General features: G+C 37.2%; 1 protein-coding gene across 2 annotated transcripts in view; it reads right to left on the bottom strand.

The window, feature by feature from the left end:
* SLC38A11 (solute carrier family 38 member 11) overlaps window positions 10,094-17,729 on the bottom strand; it is a 52,156-nt gene continuing 44,520 nt past the window's right edge. For both annotated transcript variants that reach the window (XM_003133438.6, XM_021075298.1), the window contains one exon: window positions 10,094-10,597. In XM_003133438.6, the coding sequence (XP_003133486.6) occupies window positions 10,304-10,597 (294 nt within the window). In that variant the 3' untranslated portion in view covers window positions 10,094-10,303. The remainder of the gene's footprint in view (window positions 10,598-17,729) is intronic.

Consider the following 17,729-nt stretch of genomic DNA (forward strand, 5'->3'; position numbering starts at 1 on the left):
TAACTTAGCTATTGCTTAGTTCTAAATAGAGCACACTTCTTTCATTGTTTTTAAAGTTAACAAAGTAATTACTCGTTCATCTTCGTTAAAGTAAAATATATTTTAAGCTGCTCTTCAGTCTAATTAAAGAGCATGTCTTATGACAGTGAATATTTTGCTTAATCAACTACTTAATCTAGAATAAACAGTAAGTATTTTTGATGACTTTCATACATTAATCTGTGAAGTTGTCCTCTTTATGTATTCGAATATAAATACTATGCTCAGGCTTTAAACATTTCTTGCTGTGATATTCCTGACTTCACCCCCCCCATTGTTTATGATAGATGTAATCATAATCTCAAAGCACATTTTCCTGCTAAAAACTTTGACTTATTTCTTAGCATTCTCTACATACAAACTAGAAATCAACAGGTATCTTACATTTTCCTCACTGTAGCATTGTTTCTACCACAGTTAAAAAAAATTGCCATTATAATCTAAATAAAATATATGGCTAGCTTGTTTCAATTTTAAACAATGTTAAAAAAATGATTTTTTTAAATGCGTAATTGTTCCGGGGGAAAAAAAAAAAAACAACCCACAATAAGCAGAAATGAGTATAATTGCCATTCCCATAATCAATGATTTATATGGTTTCCTTCCCAAATTCCCAGAAATGTGTTATCACACATTATCATTAGCAGCAGAAGCCCCTGTGTGGGCATAATAGACTCTCCAGGAGGTGGTTTCTTACTTAACTGTTTCCTAGCTGATTCTGATAAGCTTCCCTCCCAGAGGACAGGGGCACCTGTACATAGTGCTTTTCAAACTTGAACATGAACAAATTGTGGCTCTTGTTATAACGTAGATTCTGGTTCAGTAGGTTTGGGGTGGGGCCTGAGATTCTGCATTTCCAAAGAGCTCCTGGGAAATGCCAATGCTGCTGGTCTACAGACCATACTTTTCAGGACAAGGTTTTAACTACTTCTCAGCTCCTAATTGCCAATAGACACTGCACATTTGTGAACCCAATTATGGGTTTGATGCATTTGTCTTTATCTTGTCTGTGATTGGGTTCTGTTCTGCTTTTAGAGAATTTCCTCCAATCAAAGGGGGAAATTAAAGAATTTATAGATCTATTTGCCACAATTATAAAACTAGTGTTTCCTGAAAATCTCTTTCCTATAATTAGAAAATCAGGAATGATGGCAAGAAGAGAACTGGTCTCACATGCTGATCAGCTGTGGCAGTGATAACTCCTGCAGAGACTCTATGGTGGAACAAATGAAGTCGTAGAAGAATCCCTCTAACTCCCTGTGAACTTTTATTCTTCAGTGGGACCTAATCCCTAGATACCTGGTACATAGTGGTGCTGCTTCATATCTGCCTTATTTTCTCTTGCTTGTCCTCCCTTCCCTTTCTTAATTTCCCTTTAAAACCAGCTTTCATGTTTCAACGTACAAATTTTTCGGATCACCTATTTTGTGCAAAGTGGTCTAAGCACTGAAGAAATATGAAGGACCACAGTTTTAAAGCTATTTAATATTTATTTAGAAAAAAAGACATGAAAATAAGTAGTAAAGGAATTCCATAATAACTTTGTATTTTATGGAACTAGGTAGTAGACTAGGTACTGCAGGACACAATGCAGTACCTAGAAGCTTGGCATTTGGGGAGAACTTGAAGATCATCAAGTTCAATTTCAGAACATGAGCTGCTCCGACCACATTGTGGGCAATAGTTTGTCCAGCTTCTAAATTTTTTCAGGCACAGAAGGCTCACTGAGTTCTAGGGTAGCCCATGACAACAACAGTTAGAAAGTTCTTACTTATGCTGGATTATTCCTTCTGTTAATTGTCAGATATATACTCACTGTCTTACAGAAGAAGAAATGTTATGGCCTGACTGGTGGCTGGCCTCACTGCTGCCCTTTGTCATGGGGTTGTTTTTGGCTCTGAGGCCACAGCATTCATGATGAACTTACTTCAGTTTGTGTATGACGACTGAGTACATATACTTGTCCTTATGGGATATGTCTTTGGAAGGCAGAGATGCTCACCACTATATCACCAACACAATATGTCTTTGGATACTATCTAGATAGACAGAAAGAATGATAAAAAGTTAACTGCCTTCTGAAACAAGAGTCTATCATTTAAAAGGGATTTTGCATCCAATGAAGTTGCTTGGAAGAAAAGGCTATAGCTGAATTACAGCTTTTTTTTTTTCCTGCATGCATAGCATATGGAAGTTCCTGGGCCAGCTGCTATCTACGCCACAGCTGTGGCAATGCTGGGTCCTTAATCTGCTGTGCCACAGTGGAAACTCCACGTTCACACTTTTTTTTTTTAATTATGAGAGAAATAAAAACACATTCCTTATTTTAAAAATGAAAAGAAAGTTATTGTCTACTGGAAAAAGCTAGGAGGAACTCTCAGAGAAGGAGGCATTTGGGCAAAATCATAAGTGCTGCTAGAATTTAGGGAGATGGAGAAACGTGGGGAGGGTAGAATTCTCATTCCCTTAGAGTTATACTTTCATTTATTTATGTATTTATTTATTTATGGCCACACCCATAGCATTTGGAAGTTCCTGGGCCAGGCATTGAACCTGTACCATACTAGTAACCAGAGCTGCAGCAGTGACAACACAGGATACTTACGAGTCACCAGGGAACTTCCTAGAGTTACACTTTCTAATTGTTAATTTGTTTTTGTTTTTCTATTTTTAGGACTGCACTGGCAGCATATGGAGGTTCCTAGGCGAGAGGTTGAATTGGAGCTATTGCTGCTGGCCTATGCCACAGCCACAACAACGCCAGATCCCAGCCACATCTGTAACCTATGCCACAGCTTGCCACACCACTAGATCCTTAACCCGCTGAACAAGGCCAGGGATCGAACCTGTGTTCTCATGGATAATAGTCAAATTCATTTCTGCTGAGCCATGATGGAACTCCTCTAATTGTTGAATTGGATATTCTAAGGAATGCCCCAGCGTTAGGGGATGTCTCTATTTTTAAAACAAGTAGAGCAATCAACAATATGTCAGATACCATGTATCATTTATACATTTGAGAAAAGGAGTGGACTTTTCAGATTCCCCACTCTTATAAAGCAGATGATTATCCACCCACTATAGGTGGGCCTGCTGTAATCTAATTCTAAAAGGCCAGCTTTATCGAGAGTGCAAAGGAAATAGGCAGATAGCTGTTATTTGGAGAATAGTACAGGAGTTGAGGTAAAAAATTACAATGGCTAGAAATACACAATAGGGGCCTTTGGGAGCACAGCTCTAAGTCATGAGTGTTTCTTGGGAAACCACAGATGGAGCTAGTCCTTCTGTTACTCATTTGGATGGAACAGCTGCTATTTATGACATGAACCCATGCAAGGCAGAAGTCTTCTGAGCTTCTGTTTTTATGGAGAGTGAAGTCATTGAAAGTGCAATTCAGAATATCAATGACAGAGTACACATATGTAAGGAAATGGAAAAATATGGATGTGCTGACAACTTCCACCTGAACCCTTTGTAGGATGAGAATTGCATTTGTGTTGAAAATAATATAATGACAAGTTATGGGGTAAAGTGGAAAACAGGTCTTCTAGAGCCTTTGGGATGCTGGGACCTCACTGAGGATGTCAGAGAGAACTATCTGCTTGTTAATATGGAGAAAGTGGAAAATAAGGGGTAAAGGAGGAACTTAGGAGGTGAAGCCTAAAGTTGGTTGAAGGCCATGCTCCAGGATGTGACCCCTCCTCCTAAGCACTCTAAATTTTTAAAAGGTGGAAAAACAATACAATATACATACAATGCTTGATAGGAAGAGATTTTATGGGAATTATTGAAGGAAATGTGTTTTACATCTGGAGTATGGAGTTTTTCAGACACAGAGCAAAAGAACACAGGTTTACAGTAGCACAGAGAAGCAGGAGAAAGTAAGTCAGAATACTTTATCAAAATTATGGAATAGGCTCTTGAATATGGAATGGGGTTTAAGATCAAGTTTAACCATTTCACTTGAGGGTAAGGTGTCCTTAGCTGGCATTTAGGTTATACATTTAGAATCATCTGTTCCAAGGAAAATTTCCACCTGAAGCTAATATTTAAAAAATTTCTTAATCTATTGTTTAGAATGTCTACTTTGAAAGGTTAGATTGTCCTCTAATAGGCAGCATCTGTGTTTGTACAATTGAGTAGCCCCTTCTATAAAAATAGGGTTTCCTAAGCCCTATTTTTCTAAATGTTTAAAGTTAATTTCCTTTCTTGTCTAGTCTTACAGCTTTTAAAACAAATCTACATTAGTTTTGAAATGCTTTGAAACACAGAGCACATAAAACCCTAGTTCATATCACTCAACTTGCAGTTTGTCTATGTCTCGCACATGGAGAAACAACAGTTACAAGGTGTAACTTAGAAATTTAAGACTTTACAAAAATGCAAAATTGTGTAAGAAAAGTCAGAAGTCACTCAAAGGCTGCTGTTCTGGGATACAATAATCTTTCTTTTTTTCTTAGAAGATGCTTTACCATTTTTTTTCTCCCAGAATCTAAAGACTTAAAGAACAATACTGTTACTAGAGGGACCAGACAGTAAGAAGACTGGATTGGATTCATTTTTCTGGAATTGGCTGTATTGTCCTCTGGCAAAACAAAATTTAAAAATAATAAATACGCAGCCACCAATGTGCCTTGGAAATAAAATTTTTCAGTCTTTCAAATTTTATTTTTTATTTTTTAATTTTTTTGTCTTTTTAGAGCCACACCCGCGGCATATGGAGGTTCCCAAGCTAGGGGTCTAATTGGAGCTGTTGCCGCTGGCGTACACCACAGCCACAGCAACGCCAGATCTGAGCTGTGTCTGTGACCTACACCACAGCTCAGGGCAATGCCGGATCCTTAACTCACTGATCAAGGCCAGGGATCGAACCTGTAACCTCATGGTTCCTAGTCAGATTCGTTTCCACTGTGCCAAGACAGGAACTCCAGTCTTTCAAATTTTAAACTGCAAACTCATGTTGCCTGGGGTGTTTTTCTTAAGTTGTTGCCTGCATGTTCCCAAACCATCTCTTCATTTCAGTGTTCTATCAAATTACTGAGCTGTCTATTGAGATTAAACACACTGATAATTGTATCTGAACCATAAACATATTCTGTTTTAAAATTTTGACTTTTTTAAGAAATAGTATTAAATGAGGTAGTTAATGTAAGTTTTCCTGGTAAATTATAAATTTTAGTTAAATACATGTAAATTATGTAAATTCAAGCCAATAAATATTTATCAAGCATCTTGAATGAGTAAGATATATGAGTAAACACTGGCAAAAGTAAAACTGAATATGACATAGTCTTAGATCTCAGAGAGCTAATAATTAAGAAAAGGACAAGTAAATTTTTATTTAGCAGTCAAAAAAGTAAAAAGATATGTGCTGATTGGTATGCATTTAAAGAGTCCCTTTAAGAATATTTCAAACAATTTCTCTAAAGGTTCTATGTATAATAAACCAAGAAACTCAATTATCTAAATCAGCTTGTTGGATGAATGAAACTCAATTATCTAAATCAGCTTGTTGCATCACATTAACCTGCTACTTAATGACAACCATTATAGCTGGAAAAATCCAACAAAAGAATACATATGGCTGTTGGTATAATCAGCCATCTTCCCTAACACACCATGTATCTTACTTCGAAAACTCGTCTTTACTACATTCAAGGCACTGTGCCATGGGCAATGAAGAATAAAAAGAGGCTTAAAACACACTGTCCTCAAAGAGCTTTTAGTCTGGTTGGCTGGACATGGTTTCTTCATATAACAAAACTGTAAGAATTATGGATGAGGAAGAACTAACTTGAACCTAGAGAGTCAGGGATGGCACAGAGAGAAGATTGAAAGATTGACAGACTTTTGATGGAGGTAAGGGAGGAGAGTTTGGATATTTCACATGAGAGAATGGCAAGATTTCAAAGGCAATGGCAAAAGGGACAGCAATTTTAGTGTAAAGCAATATTTTAGTTATGTTAAAAAAAAAAGCTTCCTTCCTGCAGTCATGGGAAATGAGGCCAGAATGACATGTTGAGGCCATATTATAAAATCTTTGAATACAGATCATGGAGTTTGTGCTTTGTCCTATAAGTATAAGAGTCTCATGGAAAGATTTTGAGCAAGCATTTGGTGATATCAAAGCAACAATTTAATAAGAGGATTCTTGGAGTGATGCACAAATCTTCTTGAAGGGAGGAGAGCCTGAAGGCAGAAAGCTCAGGTACAAGGCCATGGTAGTAGTCTGGGTGTGAGTTGGTAAGGGCCAGAATCAAGTAGGTGTCAGGAATGAAGGGCAGACTAAATCTGTATATGCCTTTTATTTATTTATTTTTAGTGAAACATTTAGCATATCACTCTAAATGAACAATTATAATAAACATTTTAAAGCTAAATTTACTGATAGTCTTCATTGTCAATGAGAAAACATTACTGGAGTGATTATTGAAGTGTCTTGTAAAAGATAGCTACATGAGTTCTTTATCTGCATGGTGTTATTATGAGTATAACTGAGTTTTATTTGTGTTCGAATAAGGTTTTTTCCACGTGAGACAATATTGAGTTTAACCAAACTCATTTAGAAAAACTTGACATACTTTTGAGGAACCGTGTCCTCCTTCTCATAAGAGCTCTGAAGCTCACACAGTCTTCCCTGAATGCATCTAGGTTCCAAACCAGACTTTCAGCTTAACCACAGCAGCTGTGCTGACTTTAGACCATAATCTGTTTTCTTCTTCCCCCCCACCCCCAGCTCGGTGTCATTACTCTTCACTAATCTTACTGTCTTGGTTTCTCTTCTCCCCTCGGTAAGCTTCTCCAAGTGACTTTTCAAAGAGACAAAGGATAAGTACATTTAACGTGCCAATAGCTCTCCTCCTGGCTCCACTCTGTTTCTACCCTGACTCCAATGTGGTATTTCTGCACCTTGCTTTAATTTTGCTCAGGCTCTAAACAGACAGCCCCATCCAGCATCTCTCTTATGTCCAACTTCCATCCTTAGTCAAATGTGATCTTCGAATCAACAGCAGCTGCATCACTTTTCAAAAAATGCAAATTCTCAGGCCTTACCCCAGAGTACTGAACCAGAAACTCTGCAGATGGGGCCCAGTGATCTGTGTTTTACAAGGCCTCCAATGATTCCGACCCAAGTTGGTATCTACTCTGTTATCCTGGCAAATTCCTTATAAACTTTTGAGAATAATTACAAATTCTTAAAGAAGCTTATCTGATTGGTATAGCTAATTATTACCTCTACTAAAGTCATTTAAGCATTTATGGCTACCTTACCTGAAGGTTCCTGGCTGATCCATGCTTGAGAATGCCTGGTAGCTACCTGGTTCTGTTGGTGGCCAGCTCTACTAAAAAACAGACTAGCACCGCTTCCCTGAGAAGATTGGAAAAGATAAACCAGAAGGCCTGCTCTGTCCAATGAACTAACTTTTAATTAAGTAGACGTGTGCAGCATGATTCCAGCGGAGAACAAATTGGGATTTTCCTAGTTGGAAACCTGGATTTCAGATCCTTTTAGGAAAGACAAGAGGCAACAATTATTGCTTGGCACCACTGAAGCCAGTCAGAGGCAAGGCAGTCTACCTGTTCTGGTATTTGAAGATGGTCCAAGTCAGGGTTGAGATAAAAGATCCTATTATAAGTGACATGCACAAGGATACAATTTGTGAGTTATGCAGATGCCATCCAATCTATTTCCTTAAAGGAAATGTATTGCTAGATGTCTGTAGTAGTGTGTAAAAATACTATTCCCTCCCCTCTTTTTTAAATTAAGAACTTTATAGGGTAAAATGTAGAGACAACTTCAAAAACTGGATTAAATATTCAATTTGCTTTGTTAGGGGCAAGAAGTAGCAGGGGAGGAATGAGTTTCAGTGGTAATCTCATTAAATTGAGGCAGGAAATAGATGGAGGTAGTCCTTGAAGTTCTTCATGTTGGCAAAATAAACAGATAAGTATTCTTATGAAATAGATATGAGTTTCTAACATTTTATTCTATCATAAGTTAAAAGATGTGGATAATCCTTTTGAAAGATGTTGGTAACAACTGGGTCCAAGGCAATCTTGTTCTACAGTTGATCTGGAAAATACACACACACACAAACACACACACACACACACACACACACACACAAGCAAAACCAGAGCAAATATTTATTCAGCATTAATGCAGCACTTGGTTCCTACCCGGAGCTTTTCACCTATTTGATTCAAGGTTAGCGTATCTGAAGCAATACCAGAAGTGCAAGATAATAGAAGGTTAAGTATTAAATTACGTTATCCTTGACGTACTTCTCTTTATAAACCCTTGGAAATCTCATTTCTCATGACTTTATCTAACAAATATGTAGGTCAGTGTTTCTCCATCCTGAGTAATGCAGGGATGAACTGCTGCAAAAGTTTCTTACCCACCCTCAGTAGGGAATAAAAGTATTTTTATTATTACTTTACCAAAACATGTATTGATCTAAAAATGGACACAAATCACTTAACCTTATGATCCTTAACTAACTATAAAAAACAACTCTACAAATCAAATACAGAAAAGCTATATAGCCAATAGAATTTAAATTAATTCAGTAGCATGGATGATATTTTGCTGAAGCAAATACTACCACTCAAAGTCTGAGCATAGTCTTGCCAGTTAAGGTGCAGCCTCCTTTGTTTTCAATAGGCCTTTCTTATTATGAGTCACATAACGACTCAGCTCTTTATTCAAACTGCTATGAAACTATGCCTTATACACTTCCTGTGGGATTTTTTTTTTTTTTTTTTGCCTGTGATTTGTTTACATCAGTTCTGCATGTGATATTTTCTCTCTATTTGACAATAATTAATACAGCACTATGGATTGTCAACTCGACTGAAATACAAATGAAAAGGTGAGAAATGAAATCTTGGGTGATACTTGATTTAAAGGAGCCATCTAGATGGTCCCATCTTTTCTTGTTACTTTTAAAAGACTGTCATAGCTATGAAAACATGAAATTCTTATTACAAGACATTAAAAACTCCTCATTCAAAACTGAGGCCCGCTGTGGAAGAAACAGCTGCGCCTCCCAGATCCCCTGTGAGGAAGCATTAGTGTCCCGGCCACCTGCAGACCACCTCCAACTCTCAGTTCCCCTATGGTTTGCTCAGCTGCAAAGAGCTGCCCACATTTAAGGACTGATGGAGGCAGTGGATTTAAAACTTGGCTATTTCACTTGAACCACGACAACTCTGATGGGCCACGTAAACTCCACACTCCTTGTGGACTTGGCTGAGGCTTTATCAGCCTGCATTTCAGTTCCATTTCACCCATCTCATTCTGCTTTCCCTCTCTCTCCTGTTAGTTATAATCCCTAATAAATACTCCACAGGCCAACCTCCATCTTAAAGTCTGCTTCTGGAGAATCTAGTCAACATAAGCTCCCAAGAATCTCTCTGAGGACCCTCTGGAGTAGTGAGACTGCTTCTTTTGTAGCCCTGATTCTCAAGATTCCAGTCTGAAAGTTCAGCTTCAAGTCCTTTATTCCTGCCAGCACTTCACATTCAATAGGTCCAAAGCTGATGCCTAACTGATCTCTTGAGCTTGAGCCTCAGAACAACTTGTGGTTTTTCCCTGTTTTATAATTTATTTAATAGCACTACCATCATATTCCCACAGGATAAAAACTTAAGAGGTAATTTTGATTCTTCACACTCCTTGCTCTGTACACTCAGTCTATTATTCATGCTTCATAACATGGGAAGGACTTTACTCATTTCTCCAGGGATTCACTTCCTTCTAAATAAGGGATGCTGATAAAATTATAATGGAGAGCCTCACTTTGCTCTTGGGATATGTAGTTTCTGTAATAGTTCTGAGTTTTCCTTCCCTTTGATTCCGTAGACTTTAAAAGACAAAAGAAATGTATTTTTCCCATAAAGGACACATACACAAAATTCCAACCCACGATCATCTACTTATTTTAGAGCACAAGATATAACCTATAGCTCACATATTAAGTAAGAGAATAATGCTTTGAGAGGATGGAAGCACTTTTCCATCTGCATTTAAGATTAGTGCAGACAGTCATCAAAACAAAACATTTATTTTGTCCCAGTTTAAGATATAATATATTCAATTTCCTTTTCCTTTTTATCTTTCATACTGTACTAAAGAGTAAAGAAAACCAAGTCTTGATAAATGTCAAAGGGATAATTTTTATAATATAGAGATTAAAACATATGAATGTTATGTGTTTAGAAGTCTATGAAAAATACATATTTCTTAAAGCAGTTCAACTCATTGAAAGATACTGATGTTTAAAATTGAAAGTTGTGTTGTCAGTTGAAAATGAGAAATTGAGATGTTTGTGAGGGAGAAATTGTCAGAAAAGCAGTAGAACATTTCCTGCCCATGGGTGCAGTCTTGAGGATTTGTAATGGCCATGACGAATCCCACAACCATCACCACAGCACCAATGGGAAGCATGACACAGGACATAATCTTATCTGAGTGCGTCCTTGGTTCTTCAGACAGTTTCAGATAACAGGCTGATGGGATGATAAAAATTAGGGGAGCTGCGCAGAGCACACCCTGCGTAATGAAAACAAGAAACAAGATAATGTTATCAAATGGAGCATTCCTTGGACAGTTTTTAAAAAGCATTTACAAAATGCATTTGTTGTCACACATGCTAAAAGTTTCATAGCTGCAGTTAAATCAAACGAAGAAAAATAATTCCAAGAAAGACTTAGGAACAAGTTTTTACCTTACTGATGGTATATTTACACATGAGAAAATAAAATAATAGTATATCAGACTTAAGAAATATTAATCAGAAAACAATATAGAAAATAGAGTGGATGGTAAGACTGACTTGGCGAACTCTTAACATTGCCCATATTTTCAGTTGCATCGTATTTATTTACTCTGCGTTTCAAACTGCTGTGTCTACTATGTCATTCAAATCTGAGATGTCTGTCAGCTGTGTACAAAGAGGACGGTTAGGAGGTGAATATAGGGCACGCATCATATTGTTCTTTAAGTTTATGTGTAAATCAGTGCCTGTCTGTATGAGAAAGGAAAACTTTAACCCTGAGGGTACTTAGCATGAAATAGCATTTCTAAATCCTCTTTCAAATAAAACTAAGCACATTAATTACCCTAGAAAATTGACAGCAGAACTAAATAACTATGACTCATTCAACTTCCCCCACACTAGCTTATGGATAAATCCAACCTGAGGGGGAATGTCAGATTGAAAATCATGGGGAGTAGTGTTGTCTATTATAAAAAGACCAAGAGTTACTGACTTCAAAGGAAATAGACATTCCTCTTGAGGAAGCCATATCTGCACTAGTAACTTTGCAAATACAGTAAGGTTAAAATTTAATGTATTTAAGGTGATATATTTTTTAATCATGTTAGATATTAATTATGTATTAAACAAAACATAACCCATATTATTAACAAAATACATTAAATACAATTCTATAAAAAATTCTAACAAAATTTTTTTAAAACAGATACTCAATAACAAATATGATATGGTTTAGAATTAAAAGGAAGCTTTATATGAAACACATGTTTTCCAAATTTGAAAAAATTATTCTGGAAATTGGTAAATATATAGAAAGAATAGTATAATGAAATCCTATACACTATCGCCTATGGTTTGAAAGCATTTGACACTTTATTTTGGTAACTGTGCCCAGAGAAAAATCATAGAAAGCTTATTTTGAAAGTGGATGATGTTAAAAAAAAACAATTATGCCTTTAAAATAGTCTTAGAGTTGCCATGTGGCTCAGCAGAAACGCATCCGACTAGGATCCATGAGGATGCAGGTTCCACCCTGGGGCTTGCTCAGTGGGTTAAGGATCCTGTGTTGCCGTGAGCTGTGGTGTAGGTCGCAGACACAGCTTAGATCCCTCCTTGTGGTGGCTCTGGCATAGGCCAGCGGCTACAGCTCCGATTCGACCCCTAGCCTGGGAACTTCCATTTGCTGTGGGTACAGCACTAAGATGCGAAAAACAAACAAACAAAAAGCAAATAAACAAACGGAGTTCCGTCGTGGCGCAGTGGTTAACGAATCCGACTATCCGACTAGGAACCATGAGGTTGCGGGTTCGGTCCCTGCCCTTGCTCAGTGGGTTAATGATCCGGCGTTGCCGTGAGCTGTGGTGTAGGTTGCAGACGCGGCTGGGATCCCGCGTTGCTGTGGCTCTGGTGTAGGCCAGTGGCTACGGCTCCGATTGGACCCCTAGCCTGGGAACCTCCATATGCCGCGGGAGCAGCCCAAGAAACAGCAAAAAGACAAAAAAATAAAAAAATAAATAAAATAAAATATTTAAAAAAAATAAAATAAAATAGTCTTAAAAGTTTTCTCAGTATCCCCATTTACTGTGTTTTATACTAAGTACTATTCTCAAACCAGAAATATATAACCATGATTTTAAAAATATAATTTTTTAAAATTTTTTGCAAAGCCCCAAAAGTCTGGAGAAGTGTCAGTTAAGGGGTGGCATTATGAAGTCAAATAGACAGGTGGTATCTAAAAATCTGGGGAAGAATAGGAGGGCCCGCACTTCATGGAAACTATTTCTATAGTCAAGAGTCATAGGAATGAGAAAATACCAAGATGTGCCATATTCTAATTTAAAATATATAGATAATATAATTTTGCTATTAATAGCACCTGAACACCTATAAAAGTTCATAGGATATAAAGGATTAGTATTCATATGGCCAGAATCAAATAAATCATGGATTCCTTAGGCTCCATCATGACACTTGAAACTGACAATGTTTTTTGTTTTGTTTTGTTTTGTTTTTTGCTTTTTAGGGCCACACCTGCAGCATATGGAAGTTCCCGGGCTAGGGGTCGAATTGGAGCTCCATCTGCCAGCCTACACCACAGCCACAGCAATACGGGATCCAAGCCATGTCTGCAACCTACACCACAGCTCACAGCAACCCACTGAGCGAGAGATCAAACCCTTATCCTCAAGGATCCTAGTTGGGTTTGTTAACTGCTGAGCCATGAAGGGAACTCCCTGAAATGTTTTTTAAGTTATAAAAAAACTTTAGAACTCAAGCTGTGCTTATAATTATTATCTTTTGATTTCTAGGAACTAATTTTTGAAATACACACATACTTTGTGCGCGCACGCGCATGCGTGTGTGTGGGGGGGTGTCTCTTCAAAGGAACAAACATGTGAAGCTACTTATCTGGAACTGTCGAGTGTGAAAGTGCTATCAGGATGAAAACTGCCACCAGCTGCTGCTAAGAAGCTGTCATCAGTCAGCATTTTGGGACTCTTCCAAACCTAACTTGCTGGGCAGTGCAAAGCAATGGGTGTTCTGTTTATGCCACAATTCTTAAGAGTTGAGAAAGTAGCAATTAGTGGGAAAACTGTATAGCTGCTGTTTGTACTGGACGATGTCCAGCTGAGTATCTTGTCTAGATAGTGGTTACTTTCTTAATATTTGAAAGCTCTGTCTTGCTACAGATTGTTGTTAGGACCCAAGATCATCAGTAAAATGACAGAACAGTTCCATCTGTTCTATTCCCTATAAATTAGTCCAGCTGATTTGATTTATCTATTATAGCCTTACCTGAGGATACACCACTGGCTTTGGGATCATTTTTGAAATTTCTTGATAGGACATAAATACCGTAACTGTTTATAAAATGGACAATGAAATATAGCCTTCTTTATAATGGCGGGGCAGCACTAATCTTTGATAATAACACTTTTGAAGCCAAGGCATTTTATGGTTTTGCAGGAAGAAATAATAGAAGGTGTTAAGAAGATTTTTAGTGGTAGTGCAGTTTGGAAAAGTATCCGAATTCTCCTACCCGAACAGAAAACACTCATTAGATGCAAGGAAGCTGAAAACTAAATAAAAGAATACACGTCTTTAAAATTTCTACTTTGTAATCAGTTTGGACTCATGTAATGTGTTCCTGTAACTTAAAAAGAAATCTAGCTCAGAGGTCTTTGACAGCTTGGACTATGGCTTGCTCAATGTGTGTACCCTTTCTGGGTAACTGGTTTGCTTTCTTCCTTCTGCTGTTAAATTGCACACAGTGATTGTTGGGCTGGTTACTCTGCCACAGACACATGAAGCTTCATCTTTTTTCTTTATACTACTGCAAGTAAAAATCTGGAGGGCTCAATTACTGTAGATGCCTCTCTTCTCTAATAGCAACATCGCTACTGAGATGCTAAATTCTTATTACCAAGAATGGAATTTTATTTTATTTGTTTCTAAAATAAATCCTTTAAAATCAAGGGTGAATTTGCCTTGGAAAATATGTCATTGTTGTCTACTGCCATGAAAATAATGAAGGGAAGCTTAAGTTTTAAATGGGGTTTTGCTTTTTATTAAATAACTAATATAACCCTGAACAATTTATTCTACATTATTTCAGTTATACTAAGTAACAGCATTTCCTTAACTTTGGAAATTGAAGGCCTGATTCTATTACACAGCTCATCTGTAAAGATCCTTACTCAGTGATGACTCAGAAGCCACGATAAAAAAAATTGCTTAAGTACTACAATTATGAACTAAGTTAAAAGTTATTGGCTAAAAATTATGAACTTAGATGAAAAACTTTTAATTTCATCTCTTGGTATTTATTTTAACCCATTATTAGATACATACAATCCATACATATTATGGGTTATGCTTAATCTCACTTACAGGTAAACTCAATGCATAGATATTTAACTTAAAAAATGGGGAGAAAAAATGGATAGAGAAATGACATAATTTAAAGTCTTACACTTAGGAAACCTCATACTAGTATAATGATTAAAAATATGGGCTATAGGTTTTGGAAACCTGTGTTCATCTTTTGATTCTACCGCTTAAAACTAGTGTGACCTATTTAAGTGTCCATTAACAGATGAATGGATAAAGAAGGTGTGGTATGCTGGTATGTGCTTGTGTGAGTGCATGCATATGCGTGCACATACACACACAAACACACACACCCTGGAATATTTCTCTTTTTTTTTGGCCATGCTTCTGGCATGTGGATGTTCCTAGGCCAGAGAATGAACATGCACTACAGTAGGGAACCAAGCTGCTGCAGTGACATCACTTGATCCTTAATGCACTGTGCCTCAGAAGATTTCCCAGAATATTACTCAGCCAAAAATAAGAATAAAATTCTGCCATTTGCAACAATGTAGATGGACCAAGAGAACATTATGATCAGTGAAATAAGTCAGAGAATGACAAATACTGTATGTTATCACTTACATGTGGAATCTAAAAAATAAAACAAAATAAAATAGTGAATATAGCAAAAAAGAAAGAGACACAGATATAAGAGAACAAACTAGTGGTTACCAGTAGGGAGTTAGGGGGAATGAAGGGGCAGGAGGGGGAAGGGGATGGAGAGGTAGAAATTACCATGTATAAAATGAATAAGTTACAAGGATGTATTTTACAGCATAGAGAAATATAGCCTTTCTGTTACAATAACTTTAGAATGGAATATAATCTATAAAAATATTGAATCACAAAGTTGTATACCTGGAAGAAATATAATATTGTAAATCAACTATAATTCAATTAAAAAAACTAGTGTGACGTATTTAGCTGCTCTAATCACTCTGTGCCTCAGTTTCTTCATCTTTAAAATTAATACAGATTAAGGAAGATAATGCCTGCAAAACACTTGGCACAGAGTAAATACATGTTAGCTCACATTGTTGCTTGGAGGTGGAACAGCACATGCTTTAGTTACTTCTAAAGTGTTTCAGGATCTAGTTGTGTTACTGACAGAAATGATGCTTAAACTGGCTTCATTAAATATGACAAATGCCCACACAACAGAGTTGAATAAAGACCTGAATATGATATTGTGCATACTAAAAGATTTTGTTAATTGGAAAAATATACACTCATGTGGTCTGGAAGAGAATGGAGAGCTTTAGATTTTATTCCTACAAAGTGCTTTAAGACTAGTATGATTGAGTTATTAGATCACGGCAGTTTAGCACTATAATTTTTTTTTTTCTCTTTAGGACCACAGTTACAGCACATGCAAGTTCCTAGGCTAGGGGTCAAATAGGAGCTGCAGCTGCTGGCCTGCACCACAGCCACAGCAATGACAGATCTGAGCCTTATCTGTAAACTGTGTCCTGGCTTGCAGCAATGCCAGATCCTTAACCCACCGACTGAGGCTAGGGATCAAACCCACATTCCTCATTGATATTAGCTGGGGTCTTAACCTGCTGATCCACAAATGGGAACCCCCTCTAATTTTTTTTTCATGAATGTTTATATAACCAGGTTTTTTAAAATTCTAAGGATCTAGAATCATATTTTAAAAATTTTAAAAATAGTCCTCCAAGCCAGCCAGCTCAGATTTTGACTTTATAACAAATATTCACCAAATAGTATTATTTGATGACTTGACAATCCCAGAATCCATTAACCACAAAAGAATTCCAATGTAGGTACAACGGGGAATATTTAATATGATTACGTGCTTATAATTTTATTATGGAAGTGTTGGGGAAATTCAAAATTAACAGAAACTAATGGTCAAATTCACAAAAACATATTCTTGGATATTCCTTTGTGGTACAGTGGGTTAAGGATCTTGCGTTGCTGTAGCTGTGGTGCAGGTCACAAATGCAGTGCAGTTTGATCCCTGGCCCAGGAACTTCCATATGCATGAGTGCAGCCAAAAACTTCAAAAAATACAGCATTCCTGAAAAAGATAAGCAATATGTGTATGCTTGGTTAACTTAAAGGGAGCAAAAAATTGTCAGGCTATCAAAATAGTGAATGGTAAGGCAGTTGATAAACATGTTCTGTCACATCACAATCCTACAGTTTTCAAACAAACATTCAAACTCAAATGAGACAAAACAAGAATTAACAGAGATGGGAATCATGCTTATCATCTCTTCAGTGTAATTAAAGGATTACCATTACTGTCAACACCAACAATTTTTTGGTAACACTTAATTTCCCAGTGTTACACTAAAGAATGTCTCTTATGTCCAAGAGCATTTGAAGAAATCAGTCCTCAACTGTGTTCCCAAGGGGCATCACCACACAGTAATTTGAGCACTATAAGCTTAGCACTGTGCTATATACTGTGGAGGATGGAGAAGGCAGCTGAGTATCATTCTTATCTTCAAACAATTCATACTTTGGTAAGGAAGGCAAGCTTATGGATAGTCCAAACAATACATGATACAAGGTAATGCATAAATCAAGTTAGTGCATTAAGATAGCAGTGATCCATTTGCAAAGTAGATTAAGGTTGGAATATGAAATGATTTTGAGTGAAACTTCTAGCCCTTGGCCTGTGCAAAATTAGGAACTAGTTACCTTTAATAATTTTCCATCTCTCCTGTGAGCTTTCTTTCCATTGCTGGTGGAATAGATATTTCCAGAGTCGCTTGTGGTTTGAAGGCCTACTACCTACTTTCCACATACTCTGAACACACTTCCCAATAGGGTGTACCTGACTGAATCTCCCATTGGCTTTGTGTGGAACTTCAAATTTAAATGGTACCTGGAGGGAACAGTGCCTTGGGCACTGACAATAATACCTTCACCTTCCCCTTAACTCTCAACGGAGTGTAAATGATGACTTGGGATCCTATCTGTAAAAGCCTACCCTCCCTGTGGTGCATGATTAATAAATGCTAAGTGGTGCGTTTCTGAGTAGAAATTCCATAAGGATTG

The sequence above is a fragment of the Sus scrofa genome, chromosome 15, assembly GCF_000003025.6.
Source record: "Sus scrofa isolate TJ Tabasco breed Duroc chromosome 15, Sscrofa11.1, whole genome shotgun sequence".
In the NCBI taxonomy this organism is placed as follows: domain Eukaryota; kingdom Metazoa; phylum Chordata; class Mammalia; order Artiodactyla; family Suidae; genus Sus; species Sus scrofa.